The sequence below is a fragment of the Lactuca saligna genome, chromosome 4 (assembly GCF_052625555.1).
Source record: "Lactuca saligna cultivar CGN05327 chromosome 4, ASM5262555v1, whole genome shotgun sequence".
Taxonomy (NCBI): domain Eukaryota; kingdom Viridiplantae; phylum Streptophyta; class Magnoliopsida; order Asterales; family Asteraceae; genus Lactuca; species Lactuca saligna.
The window spans coordinates 312,951,972-312,977,153 of NC_136420.1; the positions used below are offsets into that span (position 1 = coordinate 312,951,972).

Below are 25,182 nucleotides of genomic sequence, written 5' to 3' on the forward strand. Positions count from 1 at the left end.
CGTCAAGGATTTAATCCCCTTATCATACAAAAATCATAGTAGATTAATGATTAATGATTCATCCGAGCCAATTGCAAGATTTCAACGATGAGGATCAACATGAAAGAAACCGGTTGTTGGTATTTGCATAAAATATATAGGAAACTTTTATTAAAATTCAGTAAAATATAAAGCACTTTTTACTTTTTTTAATGGGTGTGTTCATTTGAGTGTTGGGAATTTTTTTAGGAGTTTTCAAAGTTTTGTGCCCCAATATCCTTTTTTTAGTCCAAAAGGTAAAAGGTAGTGATATTAACTATACAAAATATCTCATTTTATGTTTAAGGAATGAAACAACTTGATTTTATTCCACCTTTGCAACTCTCCACTAACTCTGGACAAACATGTTATTCATACATCATTTGTCCATAAAACCATATAAGTAATAATCTCTTTAGAGTGATCCAGGTGTTGTAGTTTGATAATTTCTAGCTTTTGTTAATAAAGTTGCAAGGTTTCAACGTAAAAATAAACATATCACCAATTCCATTGCTTTTATTCAAAAGAGTCCATTCCAATCCTATAAAAAGTAATATTCATAAAAAAGTACTCTCATAAACAAAAATCATATGACCAAATAACAACAAAAAGAAAACAAAGAATAGTCAGAAACAAAAAGGTTTACCGTATGTCATCAGTGTAAAACAATTCATTGGTTATTTGATGCGTTAAAAGCATAAATTTATAAAATTTTATACTTCGATTTCTTTTTAATTTCATTTCAAAGCACAACATTTTTGTAATTTATTTGAATTAGAAAAATTATATTAGGAATAAATTGTTGTCATGCTTTTGAAATCGATCACTTTGGGTTTATCTATACCTGGAATAATTGATATCTCTTTCCAACATCAGAAAAGTCAAGTGATATTGTCTAAATCATCATCAAAACTCAATATATATTTATTAAAAAAGTTGTGTAAAAGTCTTTCATAAGGATATGTTTCTCACTCTGCTCTAAATGATTGCAAGATAACATCAAATAAATTGACATAAAAACAACTAAAAAGGAATTCAATAACCTAAAAAAATAAAATAAAATAAACTTTTAGATTTAAACTTCATAATCATTTTTATTTTGTAAATGAAAATGTTACAAGAAACTTACTTTCACACTCATCCTTGAAATATTAGTTGTCTACCATTTTACCATCAATTCCTCTTGTTGATTTCCATCTCTGGCAATCGGCCAATCACCTTACCCTGAAGGTTAGGATGGTAAAATTTGTCATTAACAGTTTAAGTACCTAGTGAATTTGATTAAAAAAAACTTGATAGAATCTAATGGTCATAAAGGATGGAAAGAAAGAAAATTTGATTTATCGCATTGACATAATCTTTTATCACTTTTTCCTAAATGATTGACAAGAAAGTAAATTGTAATGTGGTTTCCATACGATATAATAATTTTCTAAAAATTAGCATATTTTTTTTTAACAAAATACAAAGATGGCGAAATGTTTAATCAACATAATTTTGTAAATTGAGATGAATCAACGAAAGAAAAGTTTTCTTATCCATATGGAAAAATATTTTTATCACTTTTCCAATGTTTTTTTGCGATTAAAATCAAGCCACCAATGGTAGTGCAAGTTGTTATAGTAGGGATTCAAGATATACAAAGCTAATCAAACATTACCCGTTATAGGAGACCAACATAACCACTATATCTTTCTATCTAATTTCCACTAACACCCCGTTCCCGAGTTCAACTTAACGAGAGAAAGGAAAGGAAATGAGTGGAAATGAGAAGAAAATAAAAGAAATTGGTGTTCCCAAGTTTCATTAAAAGAGGGAAGTGAAGGGAAATGGGAGGATCACTTTCCTTCCTAACTTTCCTTCCGATTTGGGAGGATTTGGAAAGCAAGAAGAAAATGATTCATTTTCTTTCCACTTCTCTTCAACACGGGAATACAAAAGAAAATTTTATTTTCCTTTCCTTTCTCTTCTTTTATCTCATGATTTTCTTTTCTCTTCTTTTCTTTTCTTTTGTTAAACTCGGGAACGATGTGTAAAAGTTTTCTGACGACATAATTAGGCTAACAAAAAGAAACCAAGTTAGTTTTGTTAGGCATTCATAATATATAAGATAAGAAACTCCAAATAATAAAAATCAAATATGATCATAATTGTAGTTTCCCATTATAGTACTTGGATTAATCCATGAATTCATTTATTAGTCAAAATCATCTATCAAATCCATGAAGATGGAACTCAATACCTAAATCTCTAAAATTAACCCATCCCCAAGCTTCAATTAGTATACAGGCATCATAGACCTCATTATGAGGTCGTTTTGTAAAACTGTAGTCACACTTATCGAAACTTAGAAAAAGTTTTATACACCTTCACAAGCAACTTCATTTAGCCATTAATATCTTTGTTTCAAACAACAAAACTTAAACAAATAACTCGGTGAGACATTGCGTCAAATACCCTATGTGCAAGATTAAATATATACTTAGAATATCATAATGACAAAAAAAATTATAAGATTTGATTTACACAAACCATTGAAAACATAGAACCAGATGTGAATACCGTTCACATGCAAGAATTAAATCGTTTCATGATAAGCGAATATAAAGGTGAAGGGTTTTTAGGAGGAGTGATGAAAAGATGATTGTCTTCAATTTCAAGTAATTTTAGGGTGATTTGTGCTTATGAGTGATGAAACAACCTGGTTTGGACAATATCCTCCACAAGTTTTGGTAACTTCTCCATACTTTCTGCATGAGAAAAAAGTTTAATTTTTTTACTTTTACTTACTGATGATTTCGGTATAACATCATATAAAATGATGGAAGTTCCTAGCACCAATTAAGAAGCTAGAAGTGTATTTGTGTAAGATACAAGAAGAACCAAAAATGAAGCAACTTGAAGTTGAAAAGTAAAAAGATCTTGTGTTTGTGCTGATTGTGACTCTGAATATCTTGCATAGAGTCTCAACATATTTATATTTTATACTCGATGAATTCAGTTCATAAAGAGGACATAAGGGTGCGACTATATACAAAATATCTTTACTTTCGATTTTTCCAGATCCAACCTTAAACTTTCATTTGTGCTTTTATTTACCAAAATCCAGCCTTGATCTTCCACTCATTATTGTTCATACAAATAATATAGGGATGCGGCGGCTAAGCTAAACAGACGATTAAGGTTCTTGCAAGGGTTGGAGCTGAATTAAGGTTAAAGTTTCTGTGATTTTTAGGTTAGGAATGCAATCGAGTTTGGAAACTATGGAGAGGTTAGGAAGCAGTGTAACCGTGTTTAATTTAACATGATGTCATCAATTTTGAGCAATTTGATCATAGGGTTGAAATTAATCAAGAAAACATAATGAATGATTCTGATTGTTGAAGGTGATATCATCAAGTTTCTCTTTTAATATATATAAAGATGTGACATAATTAATCTTCGCTAAAAGAGTCACTACTACTGCCTTTATGTGAAATAAAAGACAAAACTGTTTTTATTTTGTTATATAAATTGCGGATATAGATTCGGTAAAAAAGAAAGTTTTGGTAATGTATGAAATTTTTAATATGTATATTTTTTAGCGAAACAAAAAAAAACATTAAATAAATAAAAAATAATATAATTCATAAAAAAAAATCTTGAAATTAATGTCTCAATAATTCATTTTTACGATAATTTTGTCATTATTCACTATCCGTAAAATGAATTTTTGATTGACATACTAAAAATGAATTATGAAAGTGTTTTTTGAGATTTTATTATTATTATTATTATTATTATTATTGTGAATCATATTACTATTGATTTATCTAATGATTCATTGTTGGTTTGATAAAAAAAAATATGAAGAGACAAAAAATCTTACCTTCCTACAAATAAATTTCATTCTTATTTTATTCGGATTCAATAAATGGCAAAGTATTGTTTTTTATTTCACAAATAAAATTAAACTATGTTTTAATTTTCATATATATATATATATATATATATATATATATATATATATATATATATATATATATATATATATATATATATATATATATATATTGTAACACCCGATGGTTCCAAGGTATTAATTATATATTTAGTCATTTATTTTATAGTTTTAATCATGTAAGTTGTTGTTGCGCTTAAAAGACTTGGGCTTTCATGAATGGGCCTTGCTGATACCATACGCTGGGCGTCAGCTTGGTGTGCACGAGACGTAAGTGAATCATTAAGGATCGCAGAGGCATGCACGTACACCAAGCGTACGAAGTGGTATGTGCAACGTATGTGGTCAGATCCCTAAAACCCTGACTTTAGGGTGTAAGCCCTATATAATGTCATTACGTCCCAAGTGTTAGCCTCATTATCAGCCTCTTATGTCCAGAAACCCTAAATTCGAGTCTCATCCTCCATTGTTGAGTGTGTGAGCTTTTGGTGTTCATCTTTGTGTATTTTAAAGGAGTTGAAGAAGCTAGAAGTTGCTTAGCCTGAAGAAGAGGTATTGGATCCAAAACCTCTGCCCATTTTGCAAGAAGTTTGAGGTATCAAGTTCTTATCTTAGTTGCTTGATGTTTAGATATTCTTTTTGGTTAAATAGTTATGTTTTTAGCCATGGTTTGGATGAATATCGGGATTAAGACGTCCCAAAGGCTTATTCATTCAGATTCAAGATCTTTATGGACTCCTTTGGCATAAAGGTGCCAACTTTATGGAGTTTATGTTGGATTTAGTGTCTAAGCCCATACCTATAACTAGTATGTGCTTGACCTGATAGTAGTATGGTCCTTTTGGGTTGCCTTCACCACTGCAATTTTATAGGATGGATTTTTGAGAATAAGGTTATTTGTGATTTATTAATATATTACAAGTATAATATATTAATATTATTTAATTAGTATTGATCAAGAATTAATTTTGTGATCAAAAGAGACTAATTGAATATATGGGGATTGATTATATAAATCAATGGCTCTTGTAATGTGGGCCAATGATCCATGATTATGGACTAAACTAATCCATGCATAGTCCATGGAGGTTAAGCCCATGAAGCATGAGAATGTGGAAAGTCATGGGTTATTAGGGTTTACAAAGTGTAACCCTAGCATTTGCCACATTATAAATAGTGACCCCATAAGCCAAAATCGACTACACACTCTTTAGAGTCAAGTATCTTATTCTCTTAAAACCTCCTCTTGCATATTGGTGTTTGTGAACCATTAGAGGCATCACACTTGAGGTGCTCAAGCTTTCAAAGGTCAAGAACTCTACCCTACTCAAGAGGTAAGCATCCAAACTAAGTTTTTGTTATATAGCTTCAATTGTATACTAGCTAGGGTGAATGCTTTGGAAAAACAAAATACATGTATAATTTGAGAAAACATAGATCCAAATCATTTAGGGTTGCATGTGCACCATAGGAGTATTATAATGCTTAAAACCCAACAGTTTAGGGGCTTCATGCATCCATTAAGTCCTTCATTAGGTTCTTATTAAGATTTAGAGTTTCTTATGGTCATGTATGGACGTAAAGTTAGCAACTTTACATGGCATTTCAGCTTAAAGGGGTCAAATTTACATTCTGGAACAAAGTCTTAACATATTAGGAGCTTAATCTCGAAGTTGGCTAATTGGTTGAGTACGATGGTCGTACAAGCCTGTACACTAGGTGTGTAAGCCCTCAATGCGGTTTGCTTAGTGTACTAGATGAGTACGCCTATCGTACTCAGTTTATTGGCATTTCAATTTTGGACTTTCGGTTTGGGCCTTGGTTTGGGCTTGAAAGGTTAGGGTGAGTTGGGCCATCTGACTTTGGTAGTTTTTAGGCCAAGTATGATATTGGGGCTTAGGCTAAGGCCCATGTGAAGGATTTAGACCTAATTTGAAATTGGGCCATATTTTGAGCCTTGATGGATTGTTGAACTTTTAGGCCCATTGGATTATGGTTATGGGCTCCATTCTTAGGCGCAACTAGGGTAGGGGTAAAATGGTCTTTTTACCCTAAGTAGAGATTGTTAGTTGTAATGTAGATCCCAAATGTTAGTTAGTTTTTTTTGTGGAAATTGATAGCTTGGGGAGCTGTAGGACCAACAGTCAGGGATCATTTGTTTCATTCAGCTTTTCGAGGTGAGTTTCCTCACTAGGTTTAGCAGGTGTAAGGCAAGAAGGCTGAACGTTGATTGCTTATGTTGATATACTTGTTGTCTGTGTGATACTTGTATGTGCTTGTATATGTATGCTTATTGGGTGGGGCACGTATTACGAGTGTGGGCGAGGCCCGTATCTCATTAGGCGGGGAGCGTTACGCGAGTGTGGGTGGGGCCCGTTATACGAGTGTGGGTGGGGCCCGTTATGTGATATGTTTGGTATGTGGTATCTTGGGGAACTCACTAAGCTTTGTGCTTACGGTTTTTAGTTTATGTTTCGGGTACTTCCGGTTCCAAGGGGAAGAGCTCGGGTTGACTACATCGCACACACATTATGGATTTTGTTTACGGGACATACTCTGATTTTCATGATGTTGAAACGTTTATTTTTTTGAGATGTATGAAAAATGATGTATAATACTATTTTTACTTAAATCACAAATGAAATTTTTTGGTCATAATTTTCGGTTGTTTCAAGTTAGTATCAGAGCCTTGGTTTGAGGGATTCAGGCACACTCTCAGGTGTGTCTAAACTCAAGCCGAGGATTTGGTAAGTTTGCAAAGGATAAACATATTTAAGAAAAGCTTTTCTAAAATAAGAAAGGGTGTTGTGTGTGCAATCAGCTGAGCTCAAGTAAGTTATCCCAAAATACCTACACATGCTTATAATATGTTTGAGTTGTGAATTGTGAATCACATGCTATTTTAGGGCTAAGGATCTAGGAGAGATTCCTTTGTATGCCTCATGTACCAACTTATAGACTTGCATGCTAGTTCTGATCAGTCAGTAATAAAATGGCCTGATTAGGTTATGCTTGGTTCTGATTACTTGGTGCTCGAATGCTGCTTGTTTTGTGCTTTTAGGAGTTCTAACTAGCATCAACTAACTAGTAAAGGAATATTCTAAGTTACATATTTTGGGAACTAAATAATTTTAGAGGGTTAGGTTTTAAATCTATTATGCAACTCTTGTTGGAGTCTAACCGTTGTAGTGTGAGACCTCTCATTCGAAGAATTATCTAGTTTTAGTAATATGTAATTGTATTCGTGAGCTAGTTACAGGAAGTTAGCAGGAGTTCCTCCTGTAGCTGATAGCGGAGAGTGGTGTGGAGTTTGCTCTAGGAAAACCTAGGATGAGATTTAGTGTTAGGATCATTGTCTGTGAAGGAATTGTGAGATGTAACGTAACTTGGTTGAGTTAATGCACTCCTTGAGAAAAGTACGGATATATGTGGACGGTAGTATGAGCCTGTACTACTAGAAGCAGAGGATTCGTACTCGATCCAAGAAGGTTTTGATGAAGACAAGGAGCTTGTGGAGTTTTGATTTCCCCGATGTGTATGTTTGATGCATATTATGATGCTTTATATGGTCTATTTTCAGTATAGTGGCGTTGCGGGGCAGGCTAGTGGGCAGTTCCGGTGCTGGGGGAGGGTTCAGGCTCAGGTTCTGGAGTCGGGCAGCTTGATGACCAGACGAGGGAGTTCATCTCGTCGGAGATTACAAGTCGTGTCCTTAAGCAGACTCTTGTGATCTTTGGCATGGTCAAGGAGGGTATTGGGGAGAATCTTGATGAGTGATTGAGCGCCTTTTGCACTGAGATTGTGGCTTTGTTCGGGACATGTTCTATGACTTTCAGGGAGTTTCAGTCATTCCGAGCACTAGATTATCATGGGGTGAGGGATCCCATTGAAAGTAGTAGGTGGTTAACAGATGTTGCTAACGCCTTTTATACTAGTCGATGTCCCGAGGGGGACACTGTCAGACTAGCTTCCTGCCTCTTGAAGGATATGGAACGTGATTGGTGGGAGGAGGTAGGGCGTGCTATAAGAGATGATGATGTCATTGATTCGATGACCTGTAGTGATTTCTCAACCAGGTTCCGAGCTGAGTTTGTACCGATGGTTAAGGAACATCAGCTGGCACAAGAGTTCTAGGATCTTCACCAGACTACTGAGACGGTGGCTGAGATCAACTGAGATAGTGGCTGAGATCACCACTATGTTTAGGGAGAGGGCACTTCTGGTTCCGCAATATGTGGCAGACGAGGAGATGAAGAAGGCCCAGTACCATGCAATGTTGAGGAGTGATATTTGGCAGTTTGTTATAGCCGATCCAGCTGTAAGATGCTGGAAGACATGATAGCGAGGGCTAGAGAGAGGGAGATTGATTTGGAGATGGAGAAAAAGAGGAAGCCAGATTCTGTTTCCAATGTTGTGGGTTTGGGCAAGAGGCCCAAGGTAGTTGGTACGAGGGGGAAGGACCTGCAGGGCCGAGGCTGCTGTGGTAACTGAGTAGCTTGCACGTAGGGACATGCAATGTGGGTGGTTATGGCTGCTTCAAATGCGACCGGACTGGTCATATCAGCAGAGACTGTACTGATACCACCATCATCACTCCAACATCTGATCTGATTTTCTTTCAGTGCAATCAGAGGAGCCACAAGAAGGTCCAATTGTAACATCCCCATTGGCATGTGCCACAATATTGTCCGCTTTGGGTTCCTAACGCGAAAACTTTCCAGGGGGTCACCCATCCCTAGATTGCTCTCACCCGGGCACGCTTAACTGTAGAGTTCTTATGGGATCTGTTGTCCTCACGACTTTAAAACACATTATGTCAAGGAAGGTATCCACACCCCTTTTAAGGAAATGTTTCGTTCTCCTTCCAAGCCGATGTGGGATCAGGTGCAACCCACCTTCAGCCCCATTATAGGTTTTGACGTCCTCATCGAACATATCGACCCGTGCCCCAACTTTGATACCATTTGTAACATCCCCCTCTGGCACATATCATAATATTGTCCGCTTTGGGCTCCTAGTGTGAAAGCTTCCTAGGGGGTCACCCATCACTGGATTGCTCTCGCCCATGTACGCTTAACTGCAAAGTTCTTGTGGGATCTGCTACCCTCACGACTTTTAAATGCATTGTGTCAAGGAATGTATCCACACCCCTTTTAAGGAAATGTTTCGTTCTCCTTCCAAGTTGATGTGGGACCATACAGACTCTTGAGGATATGCTGAGAACCTGCGTCATTGACTTCGGTGGGAGCTGGGACTCCTACCTACCCCTTGTAGAGTTCTCCTACAATAACAACTTTCATTCCAGTATTAGTGCTCCACGTTATGAGCTGTTGTATGGACAGAGATGTCACACCCTAGTCTGTTGGGGTGAGATTGGTCACAGGGTGATGGGATAGACCGAGGTAGTTCTGCAGACTATTGAGAGGATTTAGCAAATCAAGCAGCGGCTAGAGAGGAAAGTGAAGGTTCTACGGAACAAGGAGGTACCTTTGGTAAAGGTATAATGGAAGCACATGCGAGGATCTGAGTGGACTTGGGAGCCGGAGGCGGAAATGCGAGAGCATTACCCGGATCTGTTTGCGACAGTGGACTTTGAGGACAAAGTCTAGTTCAAGTGGGGGATAATTGTAACATCCTGACTCCCAGGTATTTATTTAAAGCTTTCATATTCAAAATTTTGGACCTACTTGACGAGTTGGTTGCCCTAACTCGTAGTGTAGAAATTGATAAATCCTCGTGAATTCTAGAATCTACTCGACGAGTTGGATAACCTAACTCGACGAGTAGAGGCTGTGCATGAAAATCCCAATTTTTAGGGTTTGCACCCTATTTAAACGACCTTAAGTCCTTTCCCCCAACCACCCTTTCCACTTTCACGTCCAGAGAGCAAACCCTAAGCGAACTAAACCCTATTTGAGTAAGTGTGTGAGGCTAAAATCGTCCATACTAAGCTTAGGAAGAGTTGTAGGGCATGGAGGTGGGTCAAAGCTTCATAAAGATTGAGGCTTTCTATCAAAGAGGGCCTAAGGTGTGACAACCCGGAATTTTCATTCGGTTAAACCCTAAAGTCAATTATTCCAAATTATAAGTCAAGTTCATTTTTATTTGTTTAGCAAATTTAAAGTTCGTATGATTATTTTAATAATTATTCTTTAAACAAACGGGTGAAAGAAAGTGTCGTCTCGAGTCTTGAAATTCCAAAACCCCAAGTACCATGTAGTTAAGGAATTCCCGGCCAAACTTTTATGTTTGGGCCGAAAATTCTTCCAAAACCGTAAACTCATGCCATAAGCATGAGTTTACTCCCCAAACTACCTCATTTGTTACTTGCAATCTCAAGAGCAAACTCCAAACACTCTCAACTACCATCCCGGTTTTCACCCGATTTCCTGAGAATGTAAGTACTTCTTGGCTTGATTTGTTGTTATATCATAACAACTAGTGATTATACATCTTTTAATCCATCAAATTTCGTGTTTTGATTAGATTTCCAAAACACCAAGAACACACACTAGTGTTCTTGGACCTTAAACACCCAATCGAGCTCCGATCTTGTAAGTGCACTTGCTATAGCTTCTTGTATGCTTAGTATGACACTTATAACACTTGAAAATCATCAAATAACACAAGAACAAAGGATTTTATGGCCAAGGATGTTCTTGGGCCGTAAACCCATTTTTAAGTGGTAAAATGGACATTAGTCCCTTCCTAAGCCTTGGATGCCAACCTTGAACCTTACTAGAAGTGTTTAAGACCTTAAACAACAATCAAAACATGTCCCTAAGAGAGTTTACAACCGTGAACACATAAGAATATGGTCATTTGGCCATAAACTCCACAAGTTGGTCTTATTATGACCCTAATGCTTTCCTAAGGCTTGGAGTTGATCATTTGATGCCCAATCATGACTTGTAAGACCTCAAAACACAATTTGGCACTTAGTACCATGATTTTACGGCCCTAAACTCATGGGGAAATGGTCATGGGCTGCAAACTCGATAAAGGGGTGGTTCATGGGCCATAAACTCCAATGTTATGTCATACAACCCTTAGGTGCAACCCTTTGGTACCTATAACACTTGAATCAAAGTGTTTCCACGACCTAGGATGTCTTAACTTGATTAATTAGTTATTAATTGACTAATTAGATTACATCTATGTTTATTATATGATAACTAGGACCATTGTGTGTCAAGTCCTCACTTGACACCTAGCACATTGACCGACACTTCCGAACAAACCACTCACTGCAGGTGAGTTCATACCCCTTAATTAACCTTTTAAATGTTTATAAATACTTTTATGGGGTGGGGGGGAATACAAGTAATGTTACGATAGTTATTATCTCAATCACATGTGATTAATAACTATCAACAAGTGAATCTCTTACTTTCAAACTGTTTTACTTCAATCTGTCTTAAAAACTCTTTTACATATCAAATTCTTTTACGAAACTTCTATTATACTTTTATATTGTCAAATGCATGCCTAGATATCTATAGTTATATAAGTAATGTTTGAAGGACTTAGGAAGGTTAACCCGCCTTATTTCCTTTTCCCCGTTGGGATGTGGTCTGGTAGGATGTCGGGTAACCGTCCGAAGGTCGTTTAACTATTAGTTATATATCATGTGTACATATATAGTCATAAAGGTTCTTCCCGTCAATTCAATACCCTGGGTAGCAAGGGTATACTCCCATGTTCATACGTACAAGTTATATTACTAGTAAACTACAATAGGCGTAGTTTAGGGTTTTACTAATACTAATACTAGAACAATGAATCATACAAAGAGTCAGTTCATACATGAGTCATAACTTATAGTGATGAGAAACAAACATAATACATAGTGATGAGAAACAAACATAATACATAGTGCTGAGAAACAAACACAATACATAGTGATGAGAAACAAACATAATACATAGTGATGAGAAACAAACATACATGCTAGACAGAGGAAGAACACACAATACAACTAGCACATACATTACATATACTTTACATTCAGTTATGTGAGCCATTAAACGGGTCATGGCACTACCTGCCATGACCGTTTTTGTATCCAGAATCTCCTTAATTGGGGAGCGTATGAGTTTGCATATAGATCTATACTGGATTGACTATCCTACACCTTGTTGCTCACTACAGTGGGACTTGTAAGTCTACGGGTGCCAAATTTCATTTCTTACAGCGTCTTACATCGTCGTTTTACTATTGAGTCGGTAGTAGGGTACAAGCCGATCACATGGTACTTTAAATAGCAATTGGTTTAAGGTAGTTAGTACAACATTAGTTACTTAATACAACACTACGGTACTCAGTGTTGTAAAACTCACCGAGTTGGCCGATTACTCCTCCGAGTACTCTCTACTCGGTCCTTTACCGAGGCGAGTTATAGAATCCCGAGTACTCCCCGATCGGGCCCTTACTAAACTAAGCAGTGTTGTAAAACCTGGTCAGCTAGGTGATTAATATGAATATTATACTTAATGACTTATTATTTAACATACACACATTCGATTATTACTACATATATATCATAAATTTTCAGTAATTATTCATGAAGTGAGACCATTATGTGTTTTTCAGTTTTTGTGTATTCACATGTATCTAATTTTGTTATATATTTCAATCAACTTATGATTTTGACATATATAATTTCCCTTAAAATATTTCCACATTAATTACCGAATCCGAGTACTCCCCGGGTACTCCTGAGTACTCCCGAGTACTCGCTACTCGGTAGTCGGCCAAACAGGTACCGAGTAATGAGTTCTACAACCTTGACGGTACTATAATACTTTTCCCTTTACATTTACTTCGTGAACATTCACACGATGCACGGTAATGTAAAAACTATATTTTTGGTTAATGATAGTCGGATTTGGGAAATTACACACTCTTACTAGAGAGACACACAGTTACTAGATGCCTTGGTAGAAGGCTACTCTTAGTAGGAAACATAGGGTTTTTCTAGGATAGTTCAAACAAATACAAACTTTACAAAACTTATACATTACATCTTTCAAACATCTTACAAATTCTTTCATACAAACTCAGACACTAATATACTTATGATCTCACCAGCTTTAAAGCTGATACTCGCTTTCAAAATAACTTGTATTCTCAGGCCACCAGTAGACAAGTACCGGTGCCAGGTTTTTGAGAAGATGGAGCTTGTTCAAGACTCCTATTTTATTTTGATGTACTTTTTGGTGTCTATATAACTTGACAGAACACACTTGTATGAACTTATATTATTAGTGCAATGGATGATGTTGTTGCTTGTTTACTACTTTGCATTGTTGTGATATTATACATGACATCCTCCACCCCCGTACGATTCCGCCGTTCAGGTTTTGGAGTGTGACAGATGAGTCTAGATCTAAATCAATATCCTTGTGACAAGTTCTAACCCGAGAATGACCCCCATTTTGCACCAAAATGCCCATAAAACTATATAAGAAGAGATCTAAGGGATTGAAAGCCAAGGTAAAGACTTTTTTTACCTCCAAATGAGTGCCAACATGATGGGCGCTGGGACTCCTACCTATCCATTGTAGAGTTCTCCTATAACAACAACTTTCATTCCAGTATTGGTGCTCCACCTTATGAGTTATTGTATGGGCGAATATGTCGCACCCCAGTCTTTTGGGGTGAGATTGGTCAAAGGGAGATGGGATGGACTGAGGTAGTTATGTAGACTACCAAGAGGATTCACAGATCAGGCAGTGACTGTAGACCGCTCAGATTCGGCAGAAGAGTTACGTCGACAGACGCCGATCTAAGTTGGAGTTCCAGGTCGGCGACATGGTATTACTAAAGGTCTCACCCTGGAAGGGTGTGATTTGCTTCAGAAAGAAAAGGAAATTAGGTCCCCCAATATATTGGACCTTTTCGGGTTATTGCCATAGGCGGAAATGCGGTAGCATTAATCAGATATGTTTGCGGTAGTGGACTTCGAGGATGAAGTCTAGTTCAAGTGGGGGAGAATTGTAACATCCCAACTCCCAGGTATTTATTTAAAACTTTCATATTCAAAATTTTGGACCTACTCGACGAGTTGGTTGCCCCAACTCGACGTGTAGAAATTGATAAAGCCGCGTGGATTCTAGAATCTACTCGACAAGTTGGAGGACCCAACTTGACGAGTAGAGGTTGTGCATGAAAACCCTAATTTTTAGGCTTTGCACCCTATTTAAAGGAACTTAAGTCCTTTCCCCTAGCCACTTTCACATCCAGAGAGAAAAACTTAAGCGAACTAAACCTTATTTGAGTGTGTATGAGGCTAAAATCATCCATACTAAGCTTGGTAAGAGTTTTAGGGCATTGAGCAGGGCCAAAGCTTCATAAAGCTTGAGGCTTACTGTCAAAGAGGGCATAGAGGAGTCTAGATCTAAATCCATATCCTTGTGACAAGTTCCAACCCGAGAATGGGCCCCATTTTGCACCAAAATGCCCATAAACTTGTATAAGGAGAGATCTAAGGGATGGAAAGCCATGGTAAAGACGTTTTACCTCCAAATGAGTGCCAACACGATGTAGATGCTGGATCTACAAGCTTCTTCTCGTTCCAAGACTCCAAATCTTCAAGCCTCCTTCAAGAAATGCACCAAACACACTCTTTTAGCCTCATATACACTCAAATAGGGTTTAGTTCTCTTAAGGTTTGCTCTTTAGACATGAAAGTGGCAAGGGTGGCTAGGGGAAAGGACTTAAGGTCCATTAAATAGGGTGTAAACACTAAAAATTAGGATTTTCATTCACACCCTCTACTCGTCAACTTAGGTCCTCCAACTCTTCGAGTAGATTCTAGAATCCACACGACTTTATCAGTTTCTACATGACGAGTTGGGGCAACCAACTCATCGAATAGGTCCAAAATTTTAAATATGAAAGTTTTAAATAAATAACTAAGAGTCGGGATGTTATAACATTATCCGAGTTTGGCTGCTACAGGACCGGTATTGGCACCTGCTCCTGCGAATCTTCGGATTACTAACGGCCGCCAGGGCCGAGCAGATGCACCAGCGGCGAAGAGCAAGGCTTTCCAGCTAACGGCAAAGGAGGTGTGTGCATCTCCCGATGTTATGACGGGTATGTATCTTCTCCTTATCTCTTTATTTATAAATTATGAGTGATAAGTTAGGTTATTTATTCCCTTTATTGTATTGTTGGCTTCTCTCTCCTTATAAATAGAGAGAGGTGGTCATTGTAAAAGTAATAGTGCACTAAAATGTAGTTTGTCTAGAGAGAGAAAGTATGGTGGGATCTCTCCCACCAAGGGAGAGTTATCTCTCCCAACCATGTTCTTCATATCTTATTTTATCTCTTTTTAGTAAAAATTATTGAATTACTCATCTCTTTTATGTTCTTCATATTTAATCGTTAAATCTGAAGATGTTCTTATTATTCCATATCAACATATCATCAAAATGGGTTTCAACAATTGCTATCAGAGTCGTACCTTGAAGCTTTAAGCGATTAGTTCGAGGGAACAACTCCCGTTCGGTGTTTATCTTGAAGATTTGTTCGATGTTTGCAAGAATTTTCGAGTTCAAACTGGAAACTTTTATGATGAGTTTTTCTCTTTTTGATGTTTATTCAAGCTTAGAAGAATAAACCAATTGTTGTTGTATTGTTCAATTTTTTGTTGGAAGATCCAAGTTTACAAAGTTTTCTTTATTATGCTGTTGAAGAAGAATAAAAAATGGGAGAAGATTGTTGTGTTCTAAAAATATTTGAAGATCTTTAAGAATTTGTTCCAGGAAGTTTTTTTTTCTTAGAAAAGTGACACAAAATCTTGGGCATTTATTGACGAAAGTGGAGAAGAGAATTTTTTTTTCTTTGAAGATTTTCTTTCCCAGCAACTATTATTCTTCAAAGAGGTATAAAGTTCACTTGTTCTTCAAATTTTTGTTACTGTAGATCTCTATATGTTAGATCTTGGACGTGCTAATTTGTTTGCAAAAAGCCACATATCCTTGCTACTATTTTTTGGAAAGCATACTCCACTTTAGTTACCCTTGCAAGCAAAAAACAATGTGACTTAACTAATCCCATCAACTTTTTTCCCCTTAAACCCCATACACACTCCACTTTTTTCCTTGACCAAAGCCTTGTCCCCTCAAGTTTTTGCCTTCCCAACACCTCTTTGTGACCCAATATGCTCGAGAAAAGATTCCCCTTGTTAAAATATGAAGAAATGACCTTTTCGGTATCATTTTTTCATGAAAAATAACATTTTTCGTCGTCATCATTGCCCTCCTTGGTTCCTAGAACCGTTGACCAAAAGCTATCCTACCGAAGCCTCCTGAGAAGCCTCTGTGGTACCCCTCTTAATCTTGGTACGAGAGATCTTCTCAGCTACTGAAGCCTTCTCAGCTACCGGAGACCCTCTCATCAGAGGACCCTACGGTACCCCTCTCAGGCCTAGTATTGGAGACCGAAGCCTCTGCGGTCCGAATACCCTCTTACATACACTCTACGACAGATTGAAGCCTTGATATTTTTTTCAGACCTCGCACCACAGTCTTCCCCATGACTGCAACCTTTGCTTCTGCCCTCTTTTCACCGCAACTCAACTTCTTCTACCTACCCCTCTCAACCGCAGAAACCTTCCCTCTATTCAGTACCTTCTCATCCTCGGTAGCTCCTCCAGCCTCTCATACTACTTCGGTACTCCTCCCTCCCCACTACAATCCTCTCACCCACAACTTACTTAATCTCCATTATAGTCTTCTCAAACCCGCAACCTCCTTCCTATCCGGTACCTCCCTCTCTTCAGCCCCTCTCTCTTCGGTACCTCACTCTTCGTCCTCCTCCTTCCACTTCCTCCTTCCTCCCCCCTCTCATAGAAACCCCTCCCCCTTTTTTCTTTATTCTTTTGCCCTTTTTTTAATTAACACCAATTAGTTTTTAGCCAAAAATTTTATTTAGCCAATTTTTTTTAACACCAATTTTTTTAATACCAACTTTTTATTATAATCAATTTCTATTAATAAGATTTTTATTTTAAAAACCAATTATTTTTTTAATACCAATTTTTGCCACAACCCAACCTTTGATAGTCACATTTGTTCACTTCATGCTGATTATATTGGAAGAATATTATTCTTTCCATGATGATTACTCCATACCGCAGTCGGACATCATATTTTTCTTCGCGAGGATTGTACCGCCGTTGCATTTGATTAACAAAATTGTTTCGCAACCTTCAGTTTATGGGATTTTTATGACTTGTCACTCTTGATCTACGATTGACGAACCATGTATCTTGACCATGTGGACTTTATTTCTTTTTGAAGATCACTTCGGGAGTTCCGACACCGTAGTTTGGGTATATCGGTATTATCTTTCAGCACAACAGAGATCTTGTTCATGTAGAGTTATTATTGTTACTTTGGTATTTGTTCAAGCAATTTTCAGCGACTGAATCAGCCAGCTACATGATGAACAACAAAACACTTTTTCAAAACAACCCAATAACACCACAAACAAATTATTGTTTCGAATGCAATTGATACTAAAACAGCCTTAAGTCGGTTTTAAGGCTCTAATACCACTTGTTAGTCCCTGAATTCGGATCTATCAAAGTATCAATGCAATCGTTTGATTTAATGTGGAATCTTAATCAAACAATGATACGAAACAATAATTAGATATATCAAGAACACGTTTCAATAACATGAATGCACACAATTATATTGAGTAGTTGTCAAGTACACTCAATCACACTTTTGTTGTGAATCACTAGGATTCTCCAAAAAAAACACATTAGCTAAGAACGGCAATACACAGATCATATATATACTAAACCGATAACCTAAAGCCCATACATAATAAGCCCAATGAGAATACACTAATCCCATCGAGAACAACATAATACATTCAAAACAAAGCATAAACCACTAAGTATAGCCCAACAACATTGATTGACCACTTTTTGAGATGTTTTATAGGAGGAAATGCAGCGGACGAGGTCGTTCAACGAGTTATGGGGAGTACCGAGGTGGCGCTCAAGACCACCGAGCTGATTCAATAGGTTCGGTGCAGGCTCCAGACAACTCAAAGTTAGAAGAAGAGCTATGCCGACAGGTGCTGGTCAGACTTGGAGTTTCAGGTAGGAGATATGGTTCTCCTGAAGGTGTCATCCGGTTTAGGAAGCGGGACAAGTTGGGCCCCAAGTATATTGGTCTCTTCAGGGTTTTGGCTCTGGTGGGCCGGGTTGCATATCGTTTAGATCTTCCATCCGAGCTTATTCAGATTCATAGCACAGTTCATGTCTCTTAGCTGCAGAAATGTTTAGTGGATGATTCCGCAGTTGTACATTTGGAGGGTATTCAGGTAGATGACCGCCTGAATTATATTGAGAGACCGGTGGTAAATTTAAACCGGAAGACGAAAACCTTGAGGAACAAGGTTGTGGACTTGGGAACCCGATGGGAAGATGAGGGAGCACTATCCTAAGTTGTTTGAGACAGCAGACTTCGAGGACGAAATCTGATTCAAGTGGAGGAGAATTGTAATGCTCGATAATTTCCAAGGTATTTATTTTAATTTATGGGTTATTTAATTATTATGAGTTGGCCCTTAAATCATTGGATCTTTTCTTATTAGGCTTAAGGTATGAAGTATGCAAGGCGTACCACCCTATGTACGTTGGGCGTACTGATGTGGAATGATCGCGGGTGCCAAGCACGTACGCGCTGCATACAAGTATGCATAACGTACGTGTCCAGTCCCCAAAACCCTAATATTTAGGGTTTGAGCACTATTTAAAGAACATTATGACCTAAGGATCTTCTTTATCAACCCCATCTTGTCCCTAAATCGCCTCCACGAAACCCTAACCCCATTATTGAATGTTCTCGAGCTTTGAAGGTCTTTTGAGTGCATTTTGGTGTGTTGTGTCACGTTTTCAAGGAAGAGAAGGTTCGAGCAAGGTGGTGGTTCAAGAAGGAGCTTGTAGATATGGATTATCTGCTTTATTTCTAGCTTGTGTAAGGTATAAAGCCTTGATCTTGATCTTTAGAAGCTTAGAGCTTCATGTTTTAGCTTTTGGACCCTTTTTGGTCCCATAGATGAGCTCTTGTGTATTATTTCCGTTTCTGAAGCTTAGAGTTGCCACTCTTAGTTTTCTATGGGTCCTAGAGTCATAAAGTTGCAACCTTTGAAGCTTTAATCCAACCATGCATGAGTAATGGCCATTTTTATGGAAGTAGATTGTTATATTTCGAGTTTGGGCCCATTTGGGGAATGTAAAGCCACTAAGTTGTTGACTTTACGGATTAAGATGTTGTATATGATTCAGATCTGTGATCAGGACTCTTGGACTTAAGTAGTTAAGGACTTATTGTAGAGAAGGCTTAATAAGTGAGTACGTTGGGCGTACAACCTCATACGCACAGCGTACAAGCCATGCAGCGTGTACACTTAGCGTACAACTGAGTACTCAGGCAGTTAGGCTTGGCGTTATTTGGTCCATTTTCTTGGACCTCTTTGTTTTGGGCCTTCTGGGCCATATGGAATTTTGGATTAAGGAATTTTAGTGGGCCATAGGGCAAGGCCCATTTGGGGGTTTGGGCCCAATTTGGAAAATTTGGCCATAAGTGGGCCTTTGTGGATCTTTTGGTTTTGGGCCTTAGTTTTGGATTAAACTAGGCCAAGGGGTAAAATGGTCCTTTTACCCCAAGTATGGATTAATTAATATAATCTGGAACCCAATTGTTGAAAAGGTGTTATTTTATATTGATAGCTTGGGGAGTCGTTAGGGCAGCAGCTAATTCTATGAGATTCAGTATTTGAGGTAAGTTTCCTCACTGGTTTAGCGGGTCTAAGGCACCAATATCGGCCTTATTAATTATGTTAGGATGCTAGGAGTCTGCACGACCCTTGCATGTGTTATGTGTTGGTATGTATACCGAGTAGGTCTCAATGTTAGGTGAGGCCTGAGGATTGGAATATATGCTAGTGTTATGATCATTATATGTGTTAGCATGATTATGTGATATTAATTGTATGTGTATAGCGGGCGAGGCCCAGTAACAGGAAAGGCCTGAAAGTAACATATCTATATACTGAGCAAGGTTCAATGTCAGGCGAGGCCTAAAGCCGGGTGGGGGCCCAGTGTATGATTTATTATGTATGGTATTGGGTAGTTTGGGGAACTCACTAATCTTTGTGCTTACGATTTCAGTTTATGTTTCAGGTACTTCCAGTGGTAAGGGAAAAAGCTCGGGATGACTGCATTGCACACATCATATGGATTCTGTTTATGGGACACTCTCTGATTTTTCTAATATCTGACATACGTATTTTATTTGGGTTATGAACTATGATTTGAAATAATGTTCTCACTTGAATGAAAAATGAAATTTTTGGGTCGTATTTTTGGAATGTTACAGAAGTGTTTGGGGGGCTATTGATGCTTATGTCCATCGCGATCTCGACTGCTTGGTTATGTAGGTCTTGTTGTTTGGCTTAGATATTGTATTCCAATCGTCGTAACTTCTTCATACGATATCAGATTTTAACGATCTTTATATTCATGTGTTCGTTTTTTGAGTCAACTACAACTTTCGTTAAGATTACCCCCGTTAACATGTAATATATTTTTACGTACGATTTTATAAAAACAAACGTCCATACATGCATTCATTAAAAAACGTAAGGATATAAAGATCTTAAGCAAAAAATATATTACTATTTAACGGAAGTAATCAAAATGAAAGGTTTAGTAGACAAAAATACGAACAAATGGATATAAAGATCGTTAAAATCCGGAATTGTATGAAGAAGTTATGATGTTCACAATACATAACCTAAGCAACCAAGTATTCGAGATCGTGATGAACATAAGCATCAAAAGTCCCAAACACCTCATTAATGAATGTTCCATGTAAGATGTCGTGAGAAAAACTTAAATAAATCATTCATAAGTACTGAATGAGTACAAAAACAAAAATGTCTTATTTTGTAACAAAAAAAATATTAAAGACTAAATACGTACAAAAATATTAATGATTAAATGTGTAAAGTGAGAAATATATTACCTTATTAAGTAATTTTTACCGTCTAACTTGGAGTAGCCATAAAAACTGAATGCATACAATTTAACAAGTTAAAGGGTAATATGGATAAAAAAAAAACTCAGTGACCAAATATGATAAACCGAAAATATATTATCCTTTTAAGTCATTATCCTTTTTTTTAAATGTTTCAAGCTTTTCATTTATGTTTTTTCACATTAACATTTTGTTTACAAAAGGTTTTGCAAAAAAACATTCCTAAGTTTTTTTATTTTATTTTATTTTATTTTATTTTTTATTATATTTTATTTTTATTTTAATTCGGATTATCCATTTTTATAAAAGTCAGTTTCCAATAGATGAATAAACCTTCAAAAAAATTATGATTAAATAATGTAAATGAATACAACGTCAAAAACCGTTAAAAAAAATAAAGATTAATGCCCTATGCGCGTGGAAAAGAAATGACACATGGTAAATTAATATGTATGTGATTTCTTTACATAGTTTTGAAATAATTTAATGAACGAGAGATTAACAAAACGTTGATTTAAATATCTATTGTGTTTTGAAAATCATAAGAAGTGACGATGTTTGTGTTCTCGTAATAGATTTGTGGTGGTGGCAGTTTGGTTTGGGTTCCTTTTAAACATTTATTCACCAACAGAAACTTTTTGAAGGAAAATTTAGTAATTTACCATATATTCACAAATATACTAACTTGAATTCCATTTCATTTTTTTCTCAACTAAACACCCTATAAGATTTTAATTGAATTTCAAATCCATTGAATTCTATTTTCTTTGATGAATTCAATACTTCCAAAAGGCTATGCAAACCAAACCTCAGTTTTACATAAATATATGCCAATTTGTTATTTTTTATGATATAATCTTAAAAGTAACACAAGGTAACATGCATTAGAAACACATGAAAGCAGTAAAATCACATGCCTCTCATCCTTAGTCATCCTATCATGACCAATAATAAGTGTGTCTAATCACATCATAAAGGAAATTAAGTAATCATTGGTGATCCTTTGTAATCGTCGTTATGAGCCTCCTAAAGTCCATAGACGTTAATTTGTACTTTAATTACAGAGACATTAATCCATATAAGCTGTTTGTTTGTATTCTCACACAATAATACAACTTAGTTACAGAGTCATTTACTAAAATGACAACAAATTACCAATATTTAGGTTTTAAACCAATATTTAGGTTTTTAAACCAACGTTTAGGTTTTTAAGTTGTTTGTTTGTTTTCTTTACAATTGAATAATAAATTAAACAATATAACAAAAAAGTTAGAATTAATTCAACGAATCGCAGGTGGCTTCAAACATTCGTGAGATATGTAAAATATGTAAAACAACACACATATTTAAACAACTTGCTTTGATGTAGTCAACAATATATGTTATATCACCGTCTACCTTTTCAAAGTTGATTTTTTTTTTAATATTTCAAAAATGAAAATAATAAGGGGAAAACATAATGCATGATACTTGTTCTTCATTGATTCTATGTAAAGCGAGTTTATGATACATATTGGATTTTTTTTTTTTCTTAAGTCTTAACAATCTAAGATCATTTAATAAAAAATTCGATTATGAATGGAATTAATAAAATGTTTAGATCATTTGTAGTTCTTTTTTTTTTTTTCCAAAAAATTACCAGTTTTGAATATAATTCTGCGTTAAAAGAAAACACATACATGATTATAAAATAAAAATAAATATACAAATATACTATTATACTTTATGTTTTTTTTCCTCTTTATGACCTATGTTTCTTTTTTCCTTTATCTTTTGTTGTGTTGAAGTGTGGCATACTCTCTGCTAAAAGAGGACTGCATTAGACATGTGAAGGAAAAGGTATATGGAGTTCAAGAAGTAACAATTCATTTCATTGGAATTAACGAACAATATATGTTTGTTATGCCGCATAAAATGGTATATATCATTTTTATTTATAAATATTTAATAAAACAATTTCATTTGAATCTCACAAGGCAAACTAAGTTACCTTTTTTTTTTTTTTTTTCATAAAACACCTAAAGAACATATGTTTTTGTTTATTATAGTCCTATCTAATTGGTTCATTATAAGCTTTAGCATGTTTACGTATTTTTTATAAAGAAAATTCAATAAAGTGAATAAATAATGTAGACAACAGAGATAAAACTATACATTTATCAGCTTTGCAATCTATTAAAAAAAATTGAATTTTAACAAATAATGAGATAGTATGAATATTTTCTATTAAAGCTTCATATAATTAGGCAATTTATATCTTCTAAATTAGCTGTCAAGATCAAATTATATCAGCTTAAAAAACAGAAATAATGTGCACATTGTGTTTTTAGTACTATTAAAAAATATATAAAAAAGAACAAAGTATTAAGTACGATAATCACTTACCAAAATCTAAAACACTTTAGTAATCCAATCCAATGATCTAATATTATATCTATATATATAATATATATATAATTTCCAAATTTATATAGCTATATATGATAAATGTGTAATTGTACCTGTTTGAATAATCTTCATTGATTCATGACGAAAACAGCCCATGTGGTAATCAGGATTGATGAGATAAGAGGATAACTGATTCCGGTGATTGTGGTGCCACCACTTTTGGCCGGAGAAGGCTGAGGAGCCGGAGGTGGAATGAATTCAACCACATTCACAGCGACTTTCATGCCATTGTAACAATAACCTCCACTTGCAAGAAAGTAATATGGCTTTGGTTGAGTGAGCTCAAACACATCACGTCCAGCCCCTCTCGTGATGTTGAAGATGAATCCTTGATCTGTGCAGTTTTTGTAGCTGGTTTCGTTCACCTCCAACACGTTGAACATGTGCTTGTCGTATACAAAATCTGGAAAAAGTGAAAACAGATCGATTGGATGTGATTTAGAAGAAGAAGAAGAAGAAGTGATCGATGAATTAGTTGACGATATGTTATATGTATGATCCAGGTCTGATTAAGGATGCCAGAATAAGCAAAATCGAATAACACTGAGAACAGAATATTTTGCTAAAAGAAGCAAAGAGAAGATTGATACGTATATAGGTAGAAGAAGATTCAAGAGTTTGCTAGTAATTAATGACAATAACTACAAATATAGAAAGTTTATGAGAATTTTCCTGGCATACGATGGTACCTCATTCAGAAAGAAATTTATTGCACAGATTTTCTCTTTCGATGATTGATTGATGAGAGACAATTAAGTCGAAGAAAATTCTGATGAAAATGCAAGTAGATGTAATGTACACAGTAAGGAATGAAGAACAAGCAAAAGAACTAAACAAAATTGATAACAACTTACCCGAAGGACATGAAGTACTAGGAAATAGATAAAATCTCAACAAATTTAGAGAGTTCATTAGGATTCCATTCGTTCGATCGTTGTTTGAATGTGAAGATAGATTAGATAAACAAAATGTAAAAAAACTGAAGTAAACGAATCCAGAACAAGCAAAAAGTTGAACGCAGAGAATTAGCTACACAGAATCAAAGTAAAATGTTATGCATACGAAAAACATTCGACTATCTGTAATTGAATTACGAAAAATCAAATTTCGTAAGCTCGATGAGAATTCTCCTGCTATTCGATGATTCATCATCGAGACCAAAAAAATTACAGGACAGATTGCATCACGGATCATAACAAATGTTGAAATTAGAGACAGAGACAAAGAGGTGTTGCTTACAGAGCCAGTCGCCGACGTAGAACGTCTCCTCACGAGACCAATCAGTGTAATTATAATTCGGTTTCCACATTTCCTTCCCTCCGACAAGGTGGCGCACCGGACTTCTACACATCACGCAGGCTAACATCGCTGCAGCCGCCACCATTAACACCACCGTCTTCAGCCAAACGACACCTCCTGATCTGCGCATTGTTCCACAAATCTGTAATTACAACAAGTATGCAACGATCTTGTATTTGGCTTTATCAATCACTCTCTCTCACATACACTTACACACTAATAAGAGTGAAGGAGGTCATATATAGCACCAAAATCGTTCGGAAAAAGCTGAGAAAATAAAGGCAGTGTGAGGGTGGCCGAGCAAGGGGTAATTTGGGAAACATAAAATATCTGGGTAACGTGGACCACCGGCGCAATTTAGCGAAAGCGGGGCATAACAAACTTCATCTTCTCATGCCATGCTGCCAC

The 25,182-nt window shown here is 36.2% G+C and overlaps 1 protein-coding gene across 2 annotated transcripts; it reads right to left on the bottom strand.

The window, feature by feature from the left end:
• Positions 1-1,116: 1,116 nt before the first annotated feature.
• Positions 1,117-25,091, bottom strand: LOC145039553 (early nodulin-like protein 20). 2 transcript variants are annotated; one of them, XM_078987589.1, is made up of 3 exons: positions 24,715-25,091; positions 23,529-23,878; positions 1,117-1,242 (listed from the first exon to the last, which is right to left on the bottom strand). In XM_078987589.1, the coding sequence occupies exons 1-2, from the start codon at positions 24,902-24,904 to the stop codon at positions 23,544-23,546; spliced, it is 525 nt and encodes a 174-aa protein (XP_078843715.1). In that variant the 5' UTR covers positions 24,905-25,091; the 3' UTR covers positions 1,117-1,242; positions 23,529-23,543. The 2 variants fall into 2 exon arrangements, with proteins under 2 accessions (XP_078843715.1, XP_078843714.1); XM_078987588.1 differs by lacking the exon at positions 1,117-1,242 and having other exon boundaries at positions 23,340-23,878; positions 24,715-25,076.
• Positions 25,092-25,182: the final 91 nt, after the last annotated feature.